The sequence below is a fragment of the Gopherus flavomarginatus genome, chromosome 14, assembly GCF_025201925.1.
Source record: "Gopherus flavomarginatus isolate rGopFla2 chromosome 14, rGopFla2.mat.asm, whole genome shotgun sequence".
Classification (NCBI taxonomy): Eukaryota; Metazoa; Chordata; order Testudines; family Testudinidae; genus Gopherus; species Gopherus flavomarginatus.
In genome coordinates, this window is record NC_066630.1 from 18,616,764 (window position 1) to 18,633,092 (window position 16,329).

Consider the following 16,329-nt stretch of genomic DNA (forward strand, 5'->3'; position numbering starts at 1 on the left):
GGTGCTCTAATGTCCAGTAAACTCGGATGAGCATGGGGCCACCACAAAGGACATGGGGCAATTTGTCAAGTAGGTCAGCAGCATCTTTGTAACTGAAGTCAGTAGCAAGAAACCCCTGATGCTTTTAGTTGGGATATTTTACAGACTGTTCAATACTTTATATTATCCAAATTTAAAATATGAATCTCTGTGTATTTTTTGGTCACTGGCAATAAATTGCTCCCACTTTTCACCAGTGATATTCTCTTCTTGCTCTTCTCCCAAGTAAATGTCACTTGAAGACAAAACACAGTCAGAATTTATTACTGGAGCATACTTCCTGTTTGCTCATCGGTCTAGTAACGGCTCTAGCTTCAGAGGTGGGAGAAGCACACTGCCACTGCGTTTTTCCTAGATGCAGGAGTCAATATTTCATACAAATTTAGAATTATCTAAACAAAATGTTTTGTTTGACCCATCTGAAATCGGGCTAAGGATGCTTAGGCCTAGATTCTCATCTCCACTCTAACCACTGGCTGCAGCTGAGGGATGTCTGTAAAGTTGTTTATAGCATCCTGTTCCTGGGCCACTCATCCTAGTCATTGGACCAGTCCCGGCTGCTATTTAGAGCAGCCCAGGTCATTGTATTACGGGTGGTATAGAACATGCAAGTGACCTTTTCCACTGTAATTCAAGCCAGCATTGTTGGTCCATGCTGCTCCAGCCTAGAATTGATCATTCAAAGTGTTTACAAGTTAGGGGACATGCTCTCTGCTGTTCATGTGCAAGACACTATGGAATTTCAGCCCAAGGGGAGACTGTTTCCCCTCAGCTAATGTATTGTTACTGCTACAGTTATACTATCTATTGTTTATATTTTCCTTTTGTTTGTGTAGGTGCCCAGAGGACCTGGCCACAGTGAAAAGAAATGAGAAAAATAGGAAAGAAAAACACCATGCCTTCAGAATTTCCAAAGCCTTTTTCTACCTGAATGTTTACACACTTGCCTAGACAGACAAGAAGGCCAACTTACCTGTAAGCAAATCTGTTGTACAAACGTTGGTGCTATTAGAAAATCATTGTAGCTGCAGGGCTTGGTGGTACTCTTGACTGTCTCAGAACTTCAGAACTCAGAAAAGGAATATTACTTCTGGTGATATGGTGGGAAAGTATTCAAAAGTGACTTAGGAGTCTACATCTATGTCAGGTTAGGTGTGTAACATGCGTAGACACTCTGAAAATCCCATTAGGCACTATCTGCATTGTTAGGCACCTAAATATCTTTGTATATCTGGCCCTTATGCTCCCAAGTAAGTTCTGAAAATGGGACTTAGGCTGCTAAGTAACCTGGGCACTGTGACAGAGCTTCCCCTGTTCACTTACCAAGGGACCTGCTTATTCTGGGTCTAATATACTTGTCTTCCTCCACTCTACTGTAGCTGTCTGGCCTGACCCCATCATAGCACTTAATGAAAATTTTGCCCGTGGACAATTTCCAATTCCTTGTATTCTGTCTGCTGAAACTAGGTGCTTCACAGCTGTTGTGTTCCACTCCAGAGATGTCTCTGTTACAGTGGTGAGTGAGGAATTTCCCATGTATCTTTCTCTACCTCATGTGAGTATTATGAAGCTTCATTGCCTAATGTAAATGATGATTTTAAATTGATAATTTTTCAGAAATGAGTCAGCAAAAAAAATTAACACAAACTAAAAGTGTTATTTTGATATTAAGAACTGTATGATGAGATTTTCACAGCAACCTAATGGAGTCAGACACTCACCTCCCATTGAATTTGAGTGCCTAACTCTCTTAGGGTCTTTTAAATATTTCTATAGGCTCCTTTAATATTTTCATCAATTTACAAGAATATGAGTCTTGGTTTATGCTCCTTTAGATTGCAAATGGCTGTGATTAAATCTTTGACATCCTTCAATAATTTTCAGATGAATAAATGTATATATAATAATGTTTGTCATTTATAAAAAAAATTACAATTTTCAAAGTATTCATATCAAACAAAATCTGCAGAGCAATACATAAAAGCATTTCTCCTCCTGTGCTTTCCAAGGTGATGGTGTCGATTCATGGAGGCAATTTTATATTTGGTGGAGCGTCTTGGTTTGATGGGTCAGCATTGTCAGTTTATGAGAATGTGGTCGTGGTAATTACTCAGTACAGAATAGGTCTCCTTGGATTCTTTTGGTAAGACATTCTGTTTTATTCTTTACTGAATATTCATAACATATTCAAAACATTGATTGGTCAATTAGTTGAACTTTCAGGGCCGGCTCACCCAGCTGGTGTAGATCAGCACAACTGCATCACAGTCAGAATAGCTACTAGTTTATACCATCTGATGGTCCTGCCGTTAAATTCTACTGTTTGCACCACCAGTTCATTGCAACCCCCAATTAAGATGCTGTTTGGGACTGGTCAGAGCATTTCTCCATTGTACACGATGGGTTGTAGGGGATCCCTTTGCAGCCTATTTCCTAGAGGCACTGTTAACCCACCTTCACCCAAAGCAAGGTATCAGGACTTATAAAGGGCCAGGGACCCCTTTGCACCTGGGTAAATTTCATCTTCACAGCAGGGACAAGAAATCAGTACTGCTTAGATCTTATGGTGATGGGAACTATAGAAAACCTAAAGCTGATACATAAGCATGGCCATACTGGGACAGACCAAAGGTCCATCCAGCCCAGTATCCTGTCTACCGACAGTGGCTAATGCCAGGTGCCCCAGAGGGAGTGAACCTAACAGGTAATGATCAAGTGATCTCTTTCCTGCTGTCCATCGCCACCCTCTGACAAACAGAGGCTAGGGACGCCATTCCTTACCCACCTGGCTAATAGCCATTAATGGACTTAACCTCCATGAATAAACCCTGTTATAGTCCTAGCCTTCACAACCTCCTCAGGCAAGGAATTCCACAGGTTGACTGTGCGCTGTGTGAAGAAGAACTTCTTTTTATTTGTTTTAAACCTGCTGCCCATTAATTTCATTTGGTGACCCCTAGTTCTTATATTATGGGAACAAGTAAATAATTTTTCCTTATTCACTTTCTCTGATGGATAAACTGATTGACTTTTGGGTTCTACTCCCAGATCTGTCACTGACTGGACATTTGCAATATTGTTGCAGCTGTGTGGGTCTTAGGATATTAGAGGGAAAAGGTGGGTGAGGAAATACCTTGTATTGGACCAACTTCTGTTGGTGAAGGAGACAAACGTATGAGTTTACACAGAGCTCTTCTACAGGTCTTCAGGACTTATGTAGGCTTGAAAGCTTCTCTCTTTCACCAACAGAAGTTGGGGCAATAAAAGATATTACCTCACCCATCTCATCTCTCTGACTGGACACGTCATTTCATACAAGTCAAGTAAAACTGCACTGCCAACTTCAGTTTTGTTTAATTGACTAATTTAAAAAAATGTTTCTGACAGAGCAGCCTACATTGAGATTTTTTATTTATTTATTTTTATTACATTTATTTATATTAAAGAAGGTTTTCTAATCCCTGAGGGTTTTCTACTCTCCTTTTCAGCAAGGGAGCAGACATCAGTAGCCAACTAGCTGTACAGGGGAAATAGTGACACAGACTATTCCCAAAGTATTATCATATGCATAAAGTAAACAAATGAGACGCTTTCTTCCCCACCCCCACTCCTTTCAGTGTACAGTAACCTCAGGTGTTACAAGAAACAATAGAAATCACACATTTTTCAGACAAATGTGATTTTTGAGTTGACAGTGTTAACTGTTCAATGCTTCTTTATTTTTAACTACGGTATTATACACTGGATAGACTTATCAGCAATTGTTGTGTCGATCCAGCTGCCATATCAGCTCATTGAGACGATCTTCTACAGCACTGCATGCAGAGTAGTTTTTTGTTAGGCAGACTTCGTGGAGTTTATATAACAGACTGACAAAGTTCATGTCTTTAAATAATTTGCAGGAAATTGCCAGTTTGTATGGCTGTGCAGCAACCAGTTCAGCTGCAATGGCTTAAGGGACAAGGCAGAGGAGAAGATCCTCTTTAGTGCTACAAGACAGGAAGGTGAAAGTTTTCTTCCATGTAGTTATAACATATCCTGTTACCAAATGGCAGCAGAAGTGCAATTGCAGAATTGTGAAACTTAGGTTCCAGCTGTCTGCAGAATTCACATTTGGTCTTTCCTGAACCTCATTGCAATTTTCCAAAAATTGATTTTGCAGTTTATTTTTTCTCAACATTTTAAATTCCAATTAAAAATCTCCCCTTCAACCATGTTCAGATATATCTTCACAATATCTTTTATTTTATGTTCCAATCAGCTCTAGCCTTACCCAGAGGCCTCCAAAATTGTGAATGAATCCCAGGCATGAATGTGTTTTAATATAACCTAGAGGCAGTAACTAGGGGCTCCATGTAGGAACAAGGAAACATTTAAACTACTTCTCAACATGCACTTGTATGAGACTCAGGCCATCCATCCAAAGCTGCTGTACAAAATATCCATTACAACATGACACCCATCGATGTCATATACTTTAGTCCTCTGACCGCTTAAACCCCTTTGGCAGTTAGTCTGATCTCAAGTCTGCAATGGACATTTTACAGACTCTGATAATTGCTGGTTCTGTCATTGCTCGGGAAGCAACCCCTTCTCACAGCCTGTGGCCATGCACAAACTCAGGCCTCTCTCTCTTCCCCATGATTTCATAGAATTTTCCAACGAGCCAGCTGCCACTCTGTAATGTACAGAGTTACATGGAGTGAATTCCAATCCTCTCCATTTCTCTCCCAGCTTTCTTGTCTACTCTTTCTTAATCTTGATTTGCTATGGAATGTAAGGCACTTTGTCGGAGTTTTGACATTCCTAGGGTGTGACCCACCTCCGGGCTTTTTCAAACATGCTGGTACTCAGCCCACAAGAAATACCAGAAAGGTAAGTAATTACCCTGAGATCTGCCCTAATTCATCATCAAGACAGAAGATCTCTCTACATGTAATCCTATGAAAGACAGGGAGGAGCATTTCTCATAGCTTTTATGCAGCCTCCAGTCAAAGCTCTTGATCTACTGTATTGGGGGGGCAGTGTGGCTGCCAGTGGTTCCCTCTGAGAAGTTCTCTGCTTTAGGGGGAAAGTCTGCAATGAAATTATTCCTTCAGACAGATGCAGGTTTACACCCCCATTCTGCTCCCTTCCTCCAACAGTAGTAATGACCCTTAGATTGAGAACTGCTACATTAGTATAAAGTGACATAGCGTAGTACATAGAGAAATGTTGGTCATGAAAATAAATGCATTAAGAGAATGTTCTGTCTGTAGATTCCCACTTCCGCAAATGACCTAGGAGCAGTTGTCAATGGCTACAGTTTTTTAAATATTCTGACAAAAAACCGGTGTAATGATAATGCTAGAATTCAGCCTTAACACTGCATTTTCTCATTTTCTAATATGCAAGATTTCTTTTCCTTTTTTTCTTATGGGGATCACCTGGAGCAACCCAAAGGGTAGTAGGATGGTTTTTCCAATATTGGTTTTTAATATTATGTCATTAAAGTGGGGGTTCCCTGGCTAGTAGTGGGTTCCAGACTCCTACCCCTTGCCTTGGAGTGGAGAACCCTCCTACTACCCTTTGGGGAGGCAGGAATTTACCCACAAATCACGTTAATGCCATTATCAGGACAAACACTCAGTTTTATCAGCTTGATCAACCACAGATGGATTCTGAGTCCAAAACTCCCTAGCCCCAGTCTCTCTACAGTGTAAGCTCGGAGTGCAGAATATGGATTTTTGCTGTATTCGATGTCCACTGCTGTGGACCTGATGCTGGCCCAGACTTCTCTGCTGGGTTTTGGCTGCCTACTGGGTCTTGTCTCCAGGCATAGGTACCAACTTCCCTTGACGCCGGTGGGGGCTCGCACCCCCCGGCCCCGCCCCACCTCTTCCCCGAGCGCATCACATTCCTCCTACTCCCCCCCTCTCTCCCACCACTTGCCGTGCGAAACAGCTGTTTCGCGGTGCAAGCACTGGGAGGGAGGAGAAGCAGGACGCGGTGGCTCACTCAGGGGAGGAGATGGAGGAGGTGAGGTGGGGAGGGCAAGTCAGGGAGCTGCCAGTGGGTGCAGAGCACCCACCAATTTTTTCCTGTGGGTACTTCAGCCCCGGAGCACCCACGGAGTCAGTGCCTATGTCTCCAGGTCAGCTTTTCAGCCACAGGTTCCGGTAATACTGACCTCTTACCAGCAGCCCCGTTCGTCCGTGCCTAAGGCCAGCCCTGCTACCAAATGGGCAGGACATCCCTTATGTCTGGGTCAGCCCAAGGGGGGCAAGGAGGCCGAGTACGAGTGCAGCGCTGCCAGTAGGCTGCCAGGCACCCCAGACAACTGAAACCTGGCTCATAGATGAAGGTCTGGCCAACATCCCACAGGCGAGCTGTCCTCAGTCTAGGAAAGAGGCTGGCAACCCCAACCCATTAACATGCTATTCTTGTGGGCAGATGGCACATATAGGGGGAGTGCCCACTGATGGTGTGAGAGTATGTGGATGGTGGAAACCTGGGCATGGAAACACTCCTCTCCCCAAGTTGATGGCACCAGTGATGGTCCAAGGGAAGTTGAGCCAGACAGTGGTCTAGGCTTCCCTGGTGGGAAGTAACACCACTCCCAAAACCACAATCTACTTTCAGCATATCCATGGCAATGTCAAGACCTACCTCAGCCAGCAGCTACATCTGATGGTGGGAGCCCATACTGCATAATAACTGCAGCCTTAGCCGAAAAATTGGCCTACCCCATGATTATAGGCCTAGACTGGTCCTTTTATTGGCAGGTTATTAATACTCTGGCCTGGGCTGCAATAGGGTCAAGTGTTGACACCAGCTCACCAGAGCTTGGCAAACCTTGGGGAAGCCAGTGACCCCAGGGAAGGGACATCCTGAGCAACACAGCTGCAGACCCTCACCGGAAGAAAGAAGCAGGCCACCAGAACCTGGAAGTCCTCTTATGGAATGGGAATTTCTTGTTAGAACAGAGGAGCAACCCTATGTTAAGTTGTGCATGTGAGCAACTAGTCCCCATTAAAACAGAGTCTGAGGAAGGTGAATGGTACCCCCACTTTGCACTCAGGAAGGAGCACTTACACCAAATTGAGAAGACTCAGCAAACTGGATTGGTGAGAGACCAGCTGCTGGTACCGTGCTGGTACTGCCAGGCCGTGTTGCAGTTGGTACGTGCATGGGTCCCCTGGGGAGAGAGAAGATATTGGCCAGGATATTAGTTTAAGTCTATTGGCCAGGCTACACCATGAAGTGAGAGAATACTGTTCCTCCTGCCCAGAATGTCAACTAGCTAGAAGCACAGGGATTCTCATGGCACCGTTGGTCCTTCTGCTCATAGGCGCCAACTTATCCTGGTGCCAGGGGTGCTCGACCCCCCTCTGTCCTTAGCCCCACTCTGACTCCACCCTGCCCCGCCCCCTCCTTCCCCTGCCCCACCCCCATTCCAACCCCTTCCTCCAAAGTCCTTGCCCCAACTCCGCCCCCTCCCTACACCTATTGAACTCCTTCCCTAAATCCCTGCCCCTGGCCCCACCTCCTCCTCTGAGCATGCCGCATTGCCACTCCTCCCCGCTCCCTCCCAGAGCTTGTTTCACAGCAACAGGCACCGGGAGCTAGGTGGAGAGGTAGGGATGCAGTGCGCTTAGGGGAGGAGGTGGAGCTGAGGCGGGGAAGTGTGGAGGAGAGCTTGGCTGCCGGTGAGTGCAGAGCACTCACTAATTTTTCCCTGTGGGTGCTCCAGCCCCAGAGCACCAACGGAGTCAGTGCCTGTGCTTCTGCCCTGATTTACACCTCTTTTGAAAGGATCGCAGTAGACATGGTCAGACCCCTAGAAAAAACTGCAGCAGGGCATCAGTACGTACTAGTGATTGTAGACTATGCAACCAGGTATCCAGACGCTGTGCCTCTCCGCTTCCCAAAAGCAACAGCTATAGCTCCAGAGCTCAGAAGGTTTCCCTGTGAAATATTAACAGCCCACAGGACTAACTTCACTTCCCAACTGATACAGGAATTATGCTCCCTTCTGAAGGTCAAGTCTCTGAAGATGTCAGTGTACCACCTGCAGACTGATGGTCTAGTAGAGTGGTTTAATAAGACCCTGAATGGAGTGTTGAAGTGACAAACCCAGGCAGTGGGACCAGCTACTTCCACTAATACTGGAGAGGTTCCCTGGACTCCATTTTGTGTCCCTAGCTCCCATTTTGAATAGGTAAAAGTCAGTCCACTATTAGAAGCTGCAGGTCACATAATACTTCATTGCTGACAGTAGGCCAGAAAGTTTAAAGTTCAGCTGAAAAGGAAAAAAAAACAAAACACTCTATAGAATTGTCACAAAGCCAAATAGGTGCAGCATAACTCTGTGGCATACAACTAGCGATAAGCTTGTGCAGTAAAGCTCTGATAGCTGAGAGCACAGTATAAAAGGCCAATGGGTTAGAACAGCTGAGAGAGAAGAAGTGAGGAGTTAGGAGAGCTGCTGCTGGAGCAGAACAGACGGCATGATCAAGCAGAGAATTGACCTGAAGGAGCAGAACAGAACAATCTGGAAAACCAGCAACAGCAGCAGTAGCGGCTAAAGTCAGTGGATAGAGTAAGCCCGTTAGTTTTAATTATAGTATACATTTAAGTATGACATAGTATAGCATAGTGTATAGTATTATGAGTGTTAATAAAGATGCATAAAATTCTGTTGTTAATCACAAATTATCTATGTACAATTTGAAGTACATTTAAGAACTGCTGTCAGTGATCTGCAATGGACTGGCTGTTACAGAGTGCATCCACTCAGTATCATTAAACTGTATGTTATTGCGGTTTAATTGCTTTTAGCTTGCAATAAGGGATTTGTGCCTGATTTTTATTTGTCGATTATACAGTGGTAGGGATTATTAGTTACATTAATAAAAGATACTTTATTTAGGAAAAAATCCTGCCTCTGTCAGTCATTTTATTGGAAGGTTATAGCCACGTCCTTTGGTGTTTCCTTAACTGCCCTGGAAACCCATATCTTGGGAAGGACAGGCTAAAGGGGCAATATGCAGGTTATTCTAGGGGTGCCCCAAAATCCATTTTTCGGGGTAACACTACCACTCCTGTTTGCCATAAAGGAGGTCGTACAAGCCTGTATAGGATTCTCCCCATTTGAGTTGTTCTATGGTTCCCAACTGCAAAGCATCTTAGTTGGATCTGTGATGAGAAGAATGGGAAGAACAAGATGTGGGGGCCTTAAGCACAATCCAATATATCATACAGTTAAGTGAGCAACTCAGAAGTGTAGGGATGTTCACCAGGGAGAATTTGAGGAAGGCCCAACACACCCAGGAACAAAATTACAATGAGGGAAGTACGACTATGGACTTTTCACATGGGTGACAATGTTCTTCAGCTACTGCCCTCAGTCAAGTCTAAATTAATAGTCTGTTGACAAGGTCTGTTCAAGATTGTCAGGCAGGTAGGATGTATGGTCTAGAGATAAGACTACCCAGGATGAGGAAAGAAACCATGTGAACCTTCTCAAACTTTGGAGGGCACAGGACCCCCTGTTGATAACCTCTGTTCCGGCAGAACCAGGTGCCTCAGGTGCTCAGCGGTGAAGCTCCAGCAGTGGTACCAAGGGATGAAGAGCGCTCCACTACACAAAGGAAATAACTTTGCCATCTAATTGGGAATGTTACAGGGGTGTTCTCCAGCTGCCAAGATCCCACATCCCCTAGAGACTACCCCAGGGCAGGCACTCTGAGAGAACGCTGGATCGTCGCCATGAAGGATGTGGGATATGGTCCAAGAGGAGGTACAAGTGATGCTGGAGATGTGGGTGATGATGGAATGCAAAAGTAAATGGAGAAGCCTCATGGTTCTTGTCCCCAAACCAGGCGGTACCATTGTTTTCTGCATCAACTTCAGGAAGGCCAATGCCATCACGAAATTCAATACCCAGTCCCAAGGGTGGATGAGTTATTAGAATGGTTGGGACTGGAAAAGCACCTGAGCACCATCAATCTGACAATAGGTTATTGGCAGATCCCCTTTCCCCTTCCTTGCAAGAGAGAACCACTTTCTCCATCCCTTTTGGAGACTTCCAGTTTAAGACCATGCCTTTCAGCCTCCATGAGGCTGTGGCTATCTTCTAATGACTTATTTATAACCACCTCAGCCTACACCATCAATATGCAGTGGCCTATCTTGATAACACCATCGTCTATAGTCCCATTAGGAAAGCCCACCTATGGCATTTAAGAGTGGAGTTAAAAGCCCTTCAAGAGGTGGGACTTATGACCAATCCAGGGAAATGTAAGTTGACTGTGAATGAAGTAACTTATCTGGGGTACCAGTTAGGAGGTGGCCTTGTCCTGATTTTTCTTAAGAATTCATGCTACACATGGATGCCTGCCTGTCTCGGCACAGTCATCTCAGGAGACTTCAAAGGAGAGGAACACCTGGTCCTATACCTAAGTAGGAAGCTATTTCCTAGGGAAAAGGTGTAGTCAATTATTGAAAAAGAGGCATTAGCTATCAAATGGGCAGTAGATACCCTTTTGGGTAGCCCCTTTTCCCTGATCACCAATCACACACAGCTACATTGTATCCAGACCATGAGGGATACAAACCCTCATGTAATAGAATGGTATCTTGCACTACAACCATAGTATAGTTTCCGAGTACAATACCAAACAGGAAAGGTCCATACTAACGCTGACTTCTTTTCATGGGAAATCAGGGACGGCTTCAACCCAACACGAACGGCCTTCCCATCCTGAGCGGTTGGATATGTGAAGGGTCAAAAACACTCACAATGGTATGGAAGAGGCTAACAAGCTCTTCTGGGCCTGTTCCACACTAAGGAGACCTATCTGCTAGGCTTGTTCAGCCTGGTGGAGAAGGAGCCTAAAAGGGGGAATTTACTACAGGAAGGGGTGGTAAACGGGAAGAAGGCTGCTTCATCTAGAGACTGCTGGTAACACAGGTCGTCCAGCTGACGAGGAGACAGCCGCAAGATGCACCGCTCCCAAGGCCACCCTGACTTATAGTGAGGCAATACACTGCAGGTAAACCCTGTGAAGAGGCAATAGACTCTGGGAGACCAAACCCTTCAAACTGAATGTCCTGGGGCTGTCTGAGAGACTGACCCTCTTTCCAGACAGATCCTCACCCCTTGCAAGGGGAAGAGAAGAGGAGGAGTCGACTCTCTACCTTAGAGAATCAAGTGCTGCCAACTTGGGGGGAAGTGATGGTACACAACAGGCATTTGGACCTGGGGGTTCAGGTTGCCTGCCTTGTCCGCCACTCTGAGTCTGGGTCTGTGGAGTGTAAGCAGCCACATGTGCACTCCTCTCACAGATCTGCATTGCAACTACTATATTGAACAATATCCCCTCTCCAGTAAGAAGTGCAGGTTTATTGAAATACACTCTCCCAGTGCACCAACTTAATTTTGTAGTGAGTTCTATCAGTTTTTCCTTGCTGAACTGATTTCAAATAGTTTGTAGAACTGCTTCATCTGCCCTTCTACCCTGCATTTCAGAAGGCAAAGAAAAACTCAGAATGATTGTGACACAGGTTCAAAATGGGGGCGGGGCAGGGAGTGTGATCATTACTCCCAAGTGATTTTCTGTGACAGATACCATATTGACTTCCCCCCAAAATTACTAGCTCATTTTCAGTCAGGGTTTAGGTCAAAACTGAGTTTTAAAAACAGATTTCAACACATTTCTACCATGTGTTTGAAAGAGAATGTAATTGTGAGCTCATAGTTGGGCCCTGGTAGTGTGACTTTTGGGCTTGCTTTTTCAGCAGTTAAAACAAGGAAGATAACACAGTGTTCAAGTGAAGAAGAAAATGTCATTTCCTGGTCGGAGTTCCCTGCTTTCGTCCCTGATTTGTGCAGCATGTGTGATCGCAATTCTAGCTGAGGGTAAGGAATAAAACGTCTTACTCTAAAGGCAATCACTGAGTGGGATTCAGGGATTCCACCAGTCAGGTTCTGTCTGGTTCTGTGGTGTTGGGTTTTTTAACCAAAATCCTATTTTATTTTAATTTCCCCCCCAAATGAAGTTGGCAGAGAGTTTGCAAGACCTAGTTTGCACTGGGCACAAAGGCGTATTATTCTCAGGAATTGATCTATTTCACTTCTACAGAGACAATGTGTGACGGAGTATGTAAATTTCCTGGTCATTTGTCACCACAGTCTTTTTTAAGACCAATTTTAATTTTAGTACATAAAATATTTGAAAGGAAATCTGCATGGTCTGAAATCAAAATGTTAAGTTGACTATCAAAATCTATCCAGAGCACACATGAAGGCTGCTCATTAGATGGTTAACTCTGTTGGATCAGCAGTCTAAATTACTTCAGCTTTTATCTAATTGTTGTTTTACAGCAGAGGTCTTGGGTCAAATTCCTATTTGCTGTAGCTCCAGTTAAAAAGTTTATCCACTAAGTTATGACAGAGTTTCACTTGCTTACATCAGATCTGAGTTTATCTTGTGTTTGCAGGCTCATTTCTGATCTCCAGTGCTTAGGCTGGCTGTGTTCTGCACACCGCTTTAGATTTTTTTTTTCTTTTTAAATCTAGTCGTTTTTGTATACATACTCCAGGGTTGTTTTTGCTGTGCTTTTACAGCACCTCACTGCTTATGAGAGCTGAAGGTAGTAGAATGGAGGGAGTGCCAAAAAAAATTAAAAATAAAAAAATCCTGACATTCCTATATTTCAGAGCAGGTTCTTTTCAAGGAAAATAAGGAGTGTTTCTTTTGCTGACAGTCTGGGGAGAGTGTGGCTAGTACTGACCAGAGCCATAAAATATTTTTGCTGCACTTCTTTAAATGTTAGCTCTAAATATTAGAGCTTTCAAAGACAGGGGAAATTTACCAGATTACACAAGATACTGAACTTTGTGCTGTGTGCTAGGCTGCTCAGGGGCAGGGCTGAATATAATGATTGATAGGATAACAAGTGTACTCTAGTTAACTTTTAGAGCCTGCTTTTAGTCATATGCTGTAGATAGGGATGGACTCAAGACTTACGTCACAAAATTCTCACTGGATCCAGATTTCAAACACTCAAAAGTTTGGTGATGGTTTGGATCAGCGCTTTTCATTGGGGCCCATTTCTGGATCTCACTGCAAAATTGTGGCCTTCAAGGTTCTTTCTTCCTAGCTACTGAGAAAGCTAATGATGGGAAAATATCTGATATTGGGGGGAATATACACTGCAATGGAAGAAATCAGCATTTGTGATAGCTACACTTAACTGTAACCAATGAAAACAATGGAAAGCTTTGAAGAGAAGAGGAAAAAGTAGTGCTGTCAAGTGATTAAAAAAGTTAATCATGTGATTAATCACACTGTTAACAATAGAATAACATTTATTAAATATTTTTGGATGTTTACTACATTTTCAAATATATTAATTTCAGTTACGACACAGAATACAAAGTGTACACTGCTCACTTTATATTTATTTTTTATTACAAATATTTGCACTGTAAAAAACAAAAATGTATTTTTCAATGTAGTGCAATCTCTTTATCATGAAAGTTAAATTTACAAATGTAGAATTATGTACAAAAAAAACTGCATTCAAAAATAAAACAATGTAAAGCTTTAGAGCCTAGAAGTCCACTCAGTCCTACTTCTTGGTCAGCCAATCACTCAGACAAATAAGGTTGGTTACAATTTGCAGGAGATAATGTTGCCTGCTTCTTGTTTACAATGTCACCTGAAAGTGAGAACAGGCATTCGCATGGCACTATTGTAGCTGGCGTTGCAAGATGTTTACGTGCCAGATGTGCTAAAGATTCATATGTCCCTTCGTACTTCAACCGCCGTTCCAGGGGACATGCTTCTATGCTGATGATGGGTTCTGTTTGATAAAGATCCAGAGCAGTGCGAACTGGCGCATGTTCATTTTCATCATCTGAGTCAGATGCCACCAGCAGAAGGTTCATTTTCTTTTTCGGTGGTTTCAGTTCTGTAGTTTCCACATCAGAGCATTACTCTTTTAAGACTTCTGAAAGCATGTTCCACACATCGTTCTGCTGAGATTTTGGAAAGCGCTTGGGTCAAGTACTGTAGCTATTTTAAGAAATCTCACATTGGTACCTTCTTTGCTTTTTGTCAAATCTGCTGTGAAAGTGTTCTTAAAATTAACATGTGCTGGGTCATCATCCAAGACTGCTATAACATGAAATGTATGCAGAATGCGGGTAAAATAGAGCAGGAGACATACACTTCTGCCCCCAAGGAGTACTGTCACAAATTTAATTCATGCATTATTTTTTTAACAAGCATCATAATCATGGAAGCACGTCCTCTGGAATGGTGGCCGAAGCATGGAGGGGCATACGAATGTTTAGCATATCTGGCATTTAAATAACTTGCAACGCTGGCTACAAAAGTGCCATGCGAATGCCTGTTCTCACTTTCAAGTGACATTGTAAATAAGAAGCAGGCAGCAGTATCTGCTATAAATGTAAACAAACTTGTTTGTCTTAGGAATTGGTTGACCAAGAAGTAGGATTGAGTGGATTTGTAGGCACTAAAAGTTTTATACTGTTTTGTTTTTGACTGCAGTTATGTAACCAAAAAAAATCTGCATTTGTAAGTTACACTTTCACAATAAAGAGATTGCACTTCAGTACTTGTATGAGGTGAACTGAAAAATACTATTTCTTTTGTTTATCGTTTTTACAGTGCATGTATTTGTAATAAAAAATAATAATATAAAGTGAGCACTGTGCACTTTGTATTCTGTGTTGTAATTAAAATCAATATTGAAAATGTAGAAAAACAGCCAAAATATTTAATAAATTTCAGTCGGTATTCTATTGTTATAAGTGTGATTAATCGAATTAATTTTTTAAATCATGATTAATTTTTTTGAGTTAATCGCATGAGTTAACTGCAGTTAATGACAGCCCTAGGGAAAAAAAGCAAATTTTACGGGTACTAGTGTTTGGTGCTAGTAGGGCCTGATTCGAAGCCCATTAAGTCAGCAGGAATTTGAATCAGGCCATTAACTTGTCTGGTTATTGATTTATTTTATGTTATACAGGACAACAAATCGAACAACCAGAAGTGGCTACCAAATATGGGCGACTGAAAGGAAAATGGGTTACTGTCAAGGGAACTGACAGACTTACAAATGTGTTTCTTGGAATTCCTTTTGCAAAACCGCCTGTGGGAGCCCTGAGATTTTCCCCACCACAACCAGCTGAACCATGGATCAGTGTGAGGCCACGTCCAGACTAGGGCATTAATATCGATTTTAGATACGCAACTTCAGCTACGTGAATAACGTAGCTGAAGTCGAACTTCTAAAATCGAGGTACTCACCCGTCCAGACGGCGCGGCATCGATGTCCGCGGCTCTCCGTGTCAATTCCGGAACTCCGTTCGGGTTGATGGAGTTCCGGAATCGATGTAAGTGCGCTCGGGGATCGATACATCGCGTCCAGACTAGACGCGATATATCGATCCCCGAGCAATCGATTTTAACCCGCCGATGCCGCGGGTTAGTCTGGACGTGCGCTGAGAGACGCAACTTCTTTTCCACCAGTGTAAGAATCCTTGTGCTCCAAATTATGCATCGTTTACTTTTTTTAAATGTAGCATTACTGGCTGAAATAAACTGAATTTATTCACTGTGTAAAGGCGTTTATCCTAGAGGAGAACTTTGGCCCAATGAGGGTACTTTCACAATAAAGAAAAACTGCCCTGATGGTAAATCTAGTCACACAGACTGGTGTAGGTTTAATACTGTTTTATTAGCAAGGGCTGTTTGCACAGCTCATGCGCTAAACCCCTCAAACAACAGTGCTGGGGTTCCTAGCTTTCTAAGGTACGCTGGTCTTAATGGGACACACAGTTACAGATGTGATAATCCTATGGAATGTGACTGGAGACCATATAGACAGTTTCATAGAAGTCCTCCACACCTAAATGCTAACTAGGAAACTCAGCTGAAATTAATAAGTATTTGCTTGAGATTCTTGGATAGAAGGTGCAATACAAGTTTAAACTATTACCATTGCTAGATGTTAACACCTCAAACAGTTAATTTTTAGACCGCATTGTTGGTGGGGTCTTGTGAAATGCAGTATGTAATAACTATTACTGCTCACAGGAAGAGCAGAGAAACTGGTATGGCACTTTTTTCTTTTCTTCTTTACTATTGTATTTAGCAATAAGTAATATGATGAAGGAAGAATTACAAATACCTAAATTTCTAAAATGGCCTAACTGATGTCAAATTTTTATACCATTTTTATAATGGAAAATTGAGCTGCTGATGAAACAGGGTG

The 16,329-nt window shown here is 43.0% G+C and overlaps 1 protein-coding gene across 1 annotated transcript in view; it reads left to right on the forward strand.

Moving 5' to 3' along the window:
- Nucleotides 1-948: 948 nt before the first annotated feature.
- LOC127034481 (fatty acyl-CoA hydrolase precursor, medium chain-like) overlaps nt 949-16,329 on the forward strand; it is a 33,785-nt gene continuing 18,404 nt past the window's right edge. Inside the window, exons 1-5 of the mRNA XM_050923364.1 lie at nt 949-1,014; nt 1,507-1,594; nt 11,821-11,941; nt 15,082-15,262; nt 15,562-15,585. Of these exons, the coding sequence (XP_050779321.1) occupies nt 11,866-11,941; nt 15,082-15,262; nt 15,562-15,585 (281 nt within the window). The 5' untranslated portion in view covers nt 949-1,014; nt 1,507-1,594; nt 11,821-11,865. The remainder of the gene's footprint in view (nt 1,015-1,506; nt 1,595-11,820; nt 11,942-15,081; nt 15,263-15,561; nt 15,586-16,329) is intronic.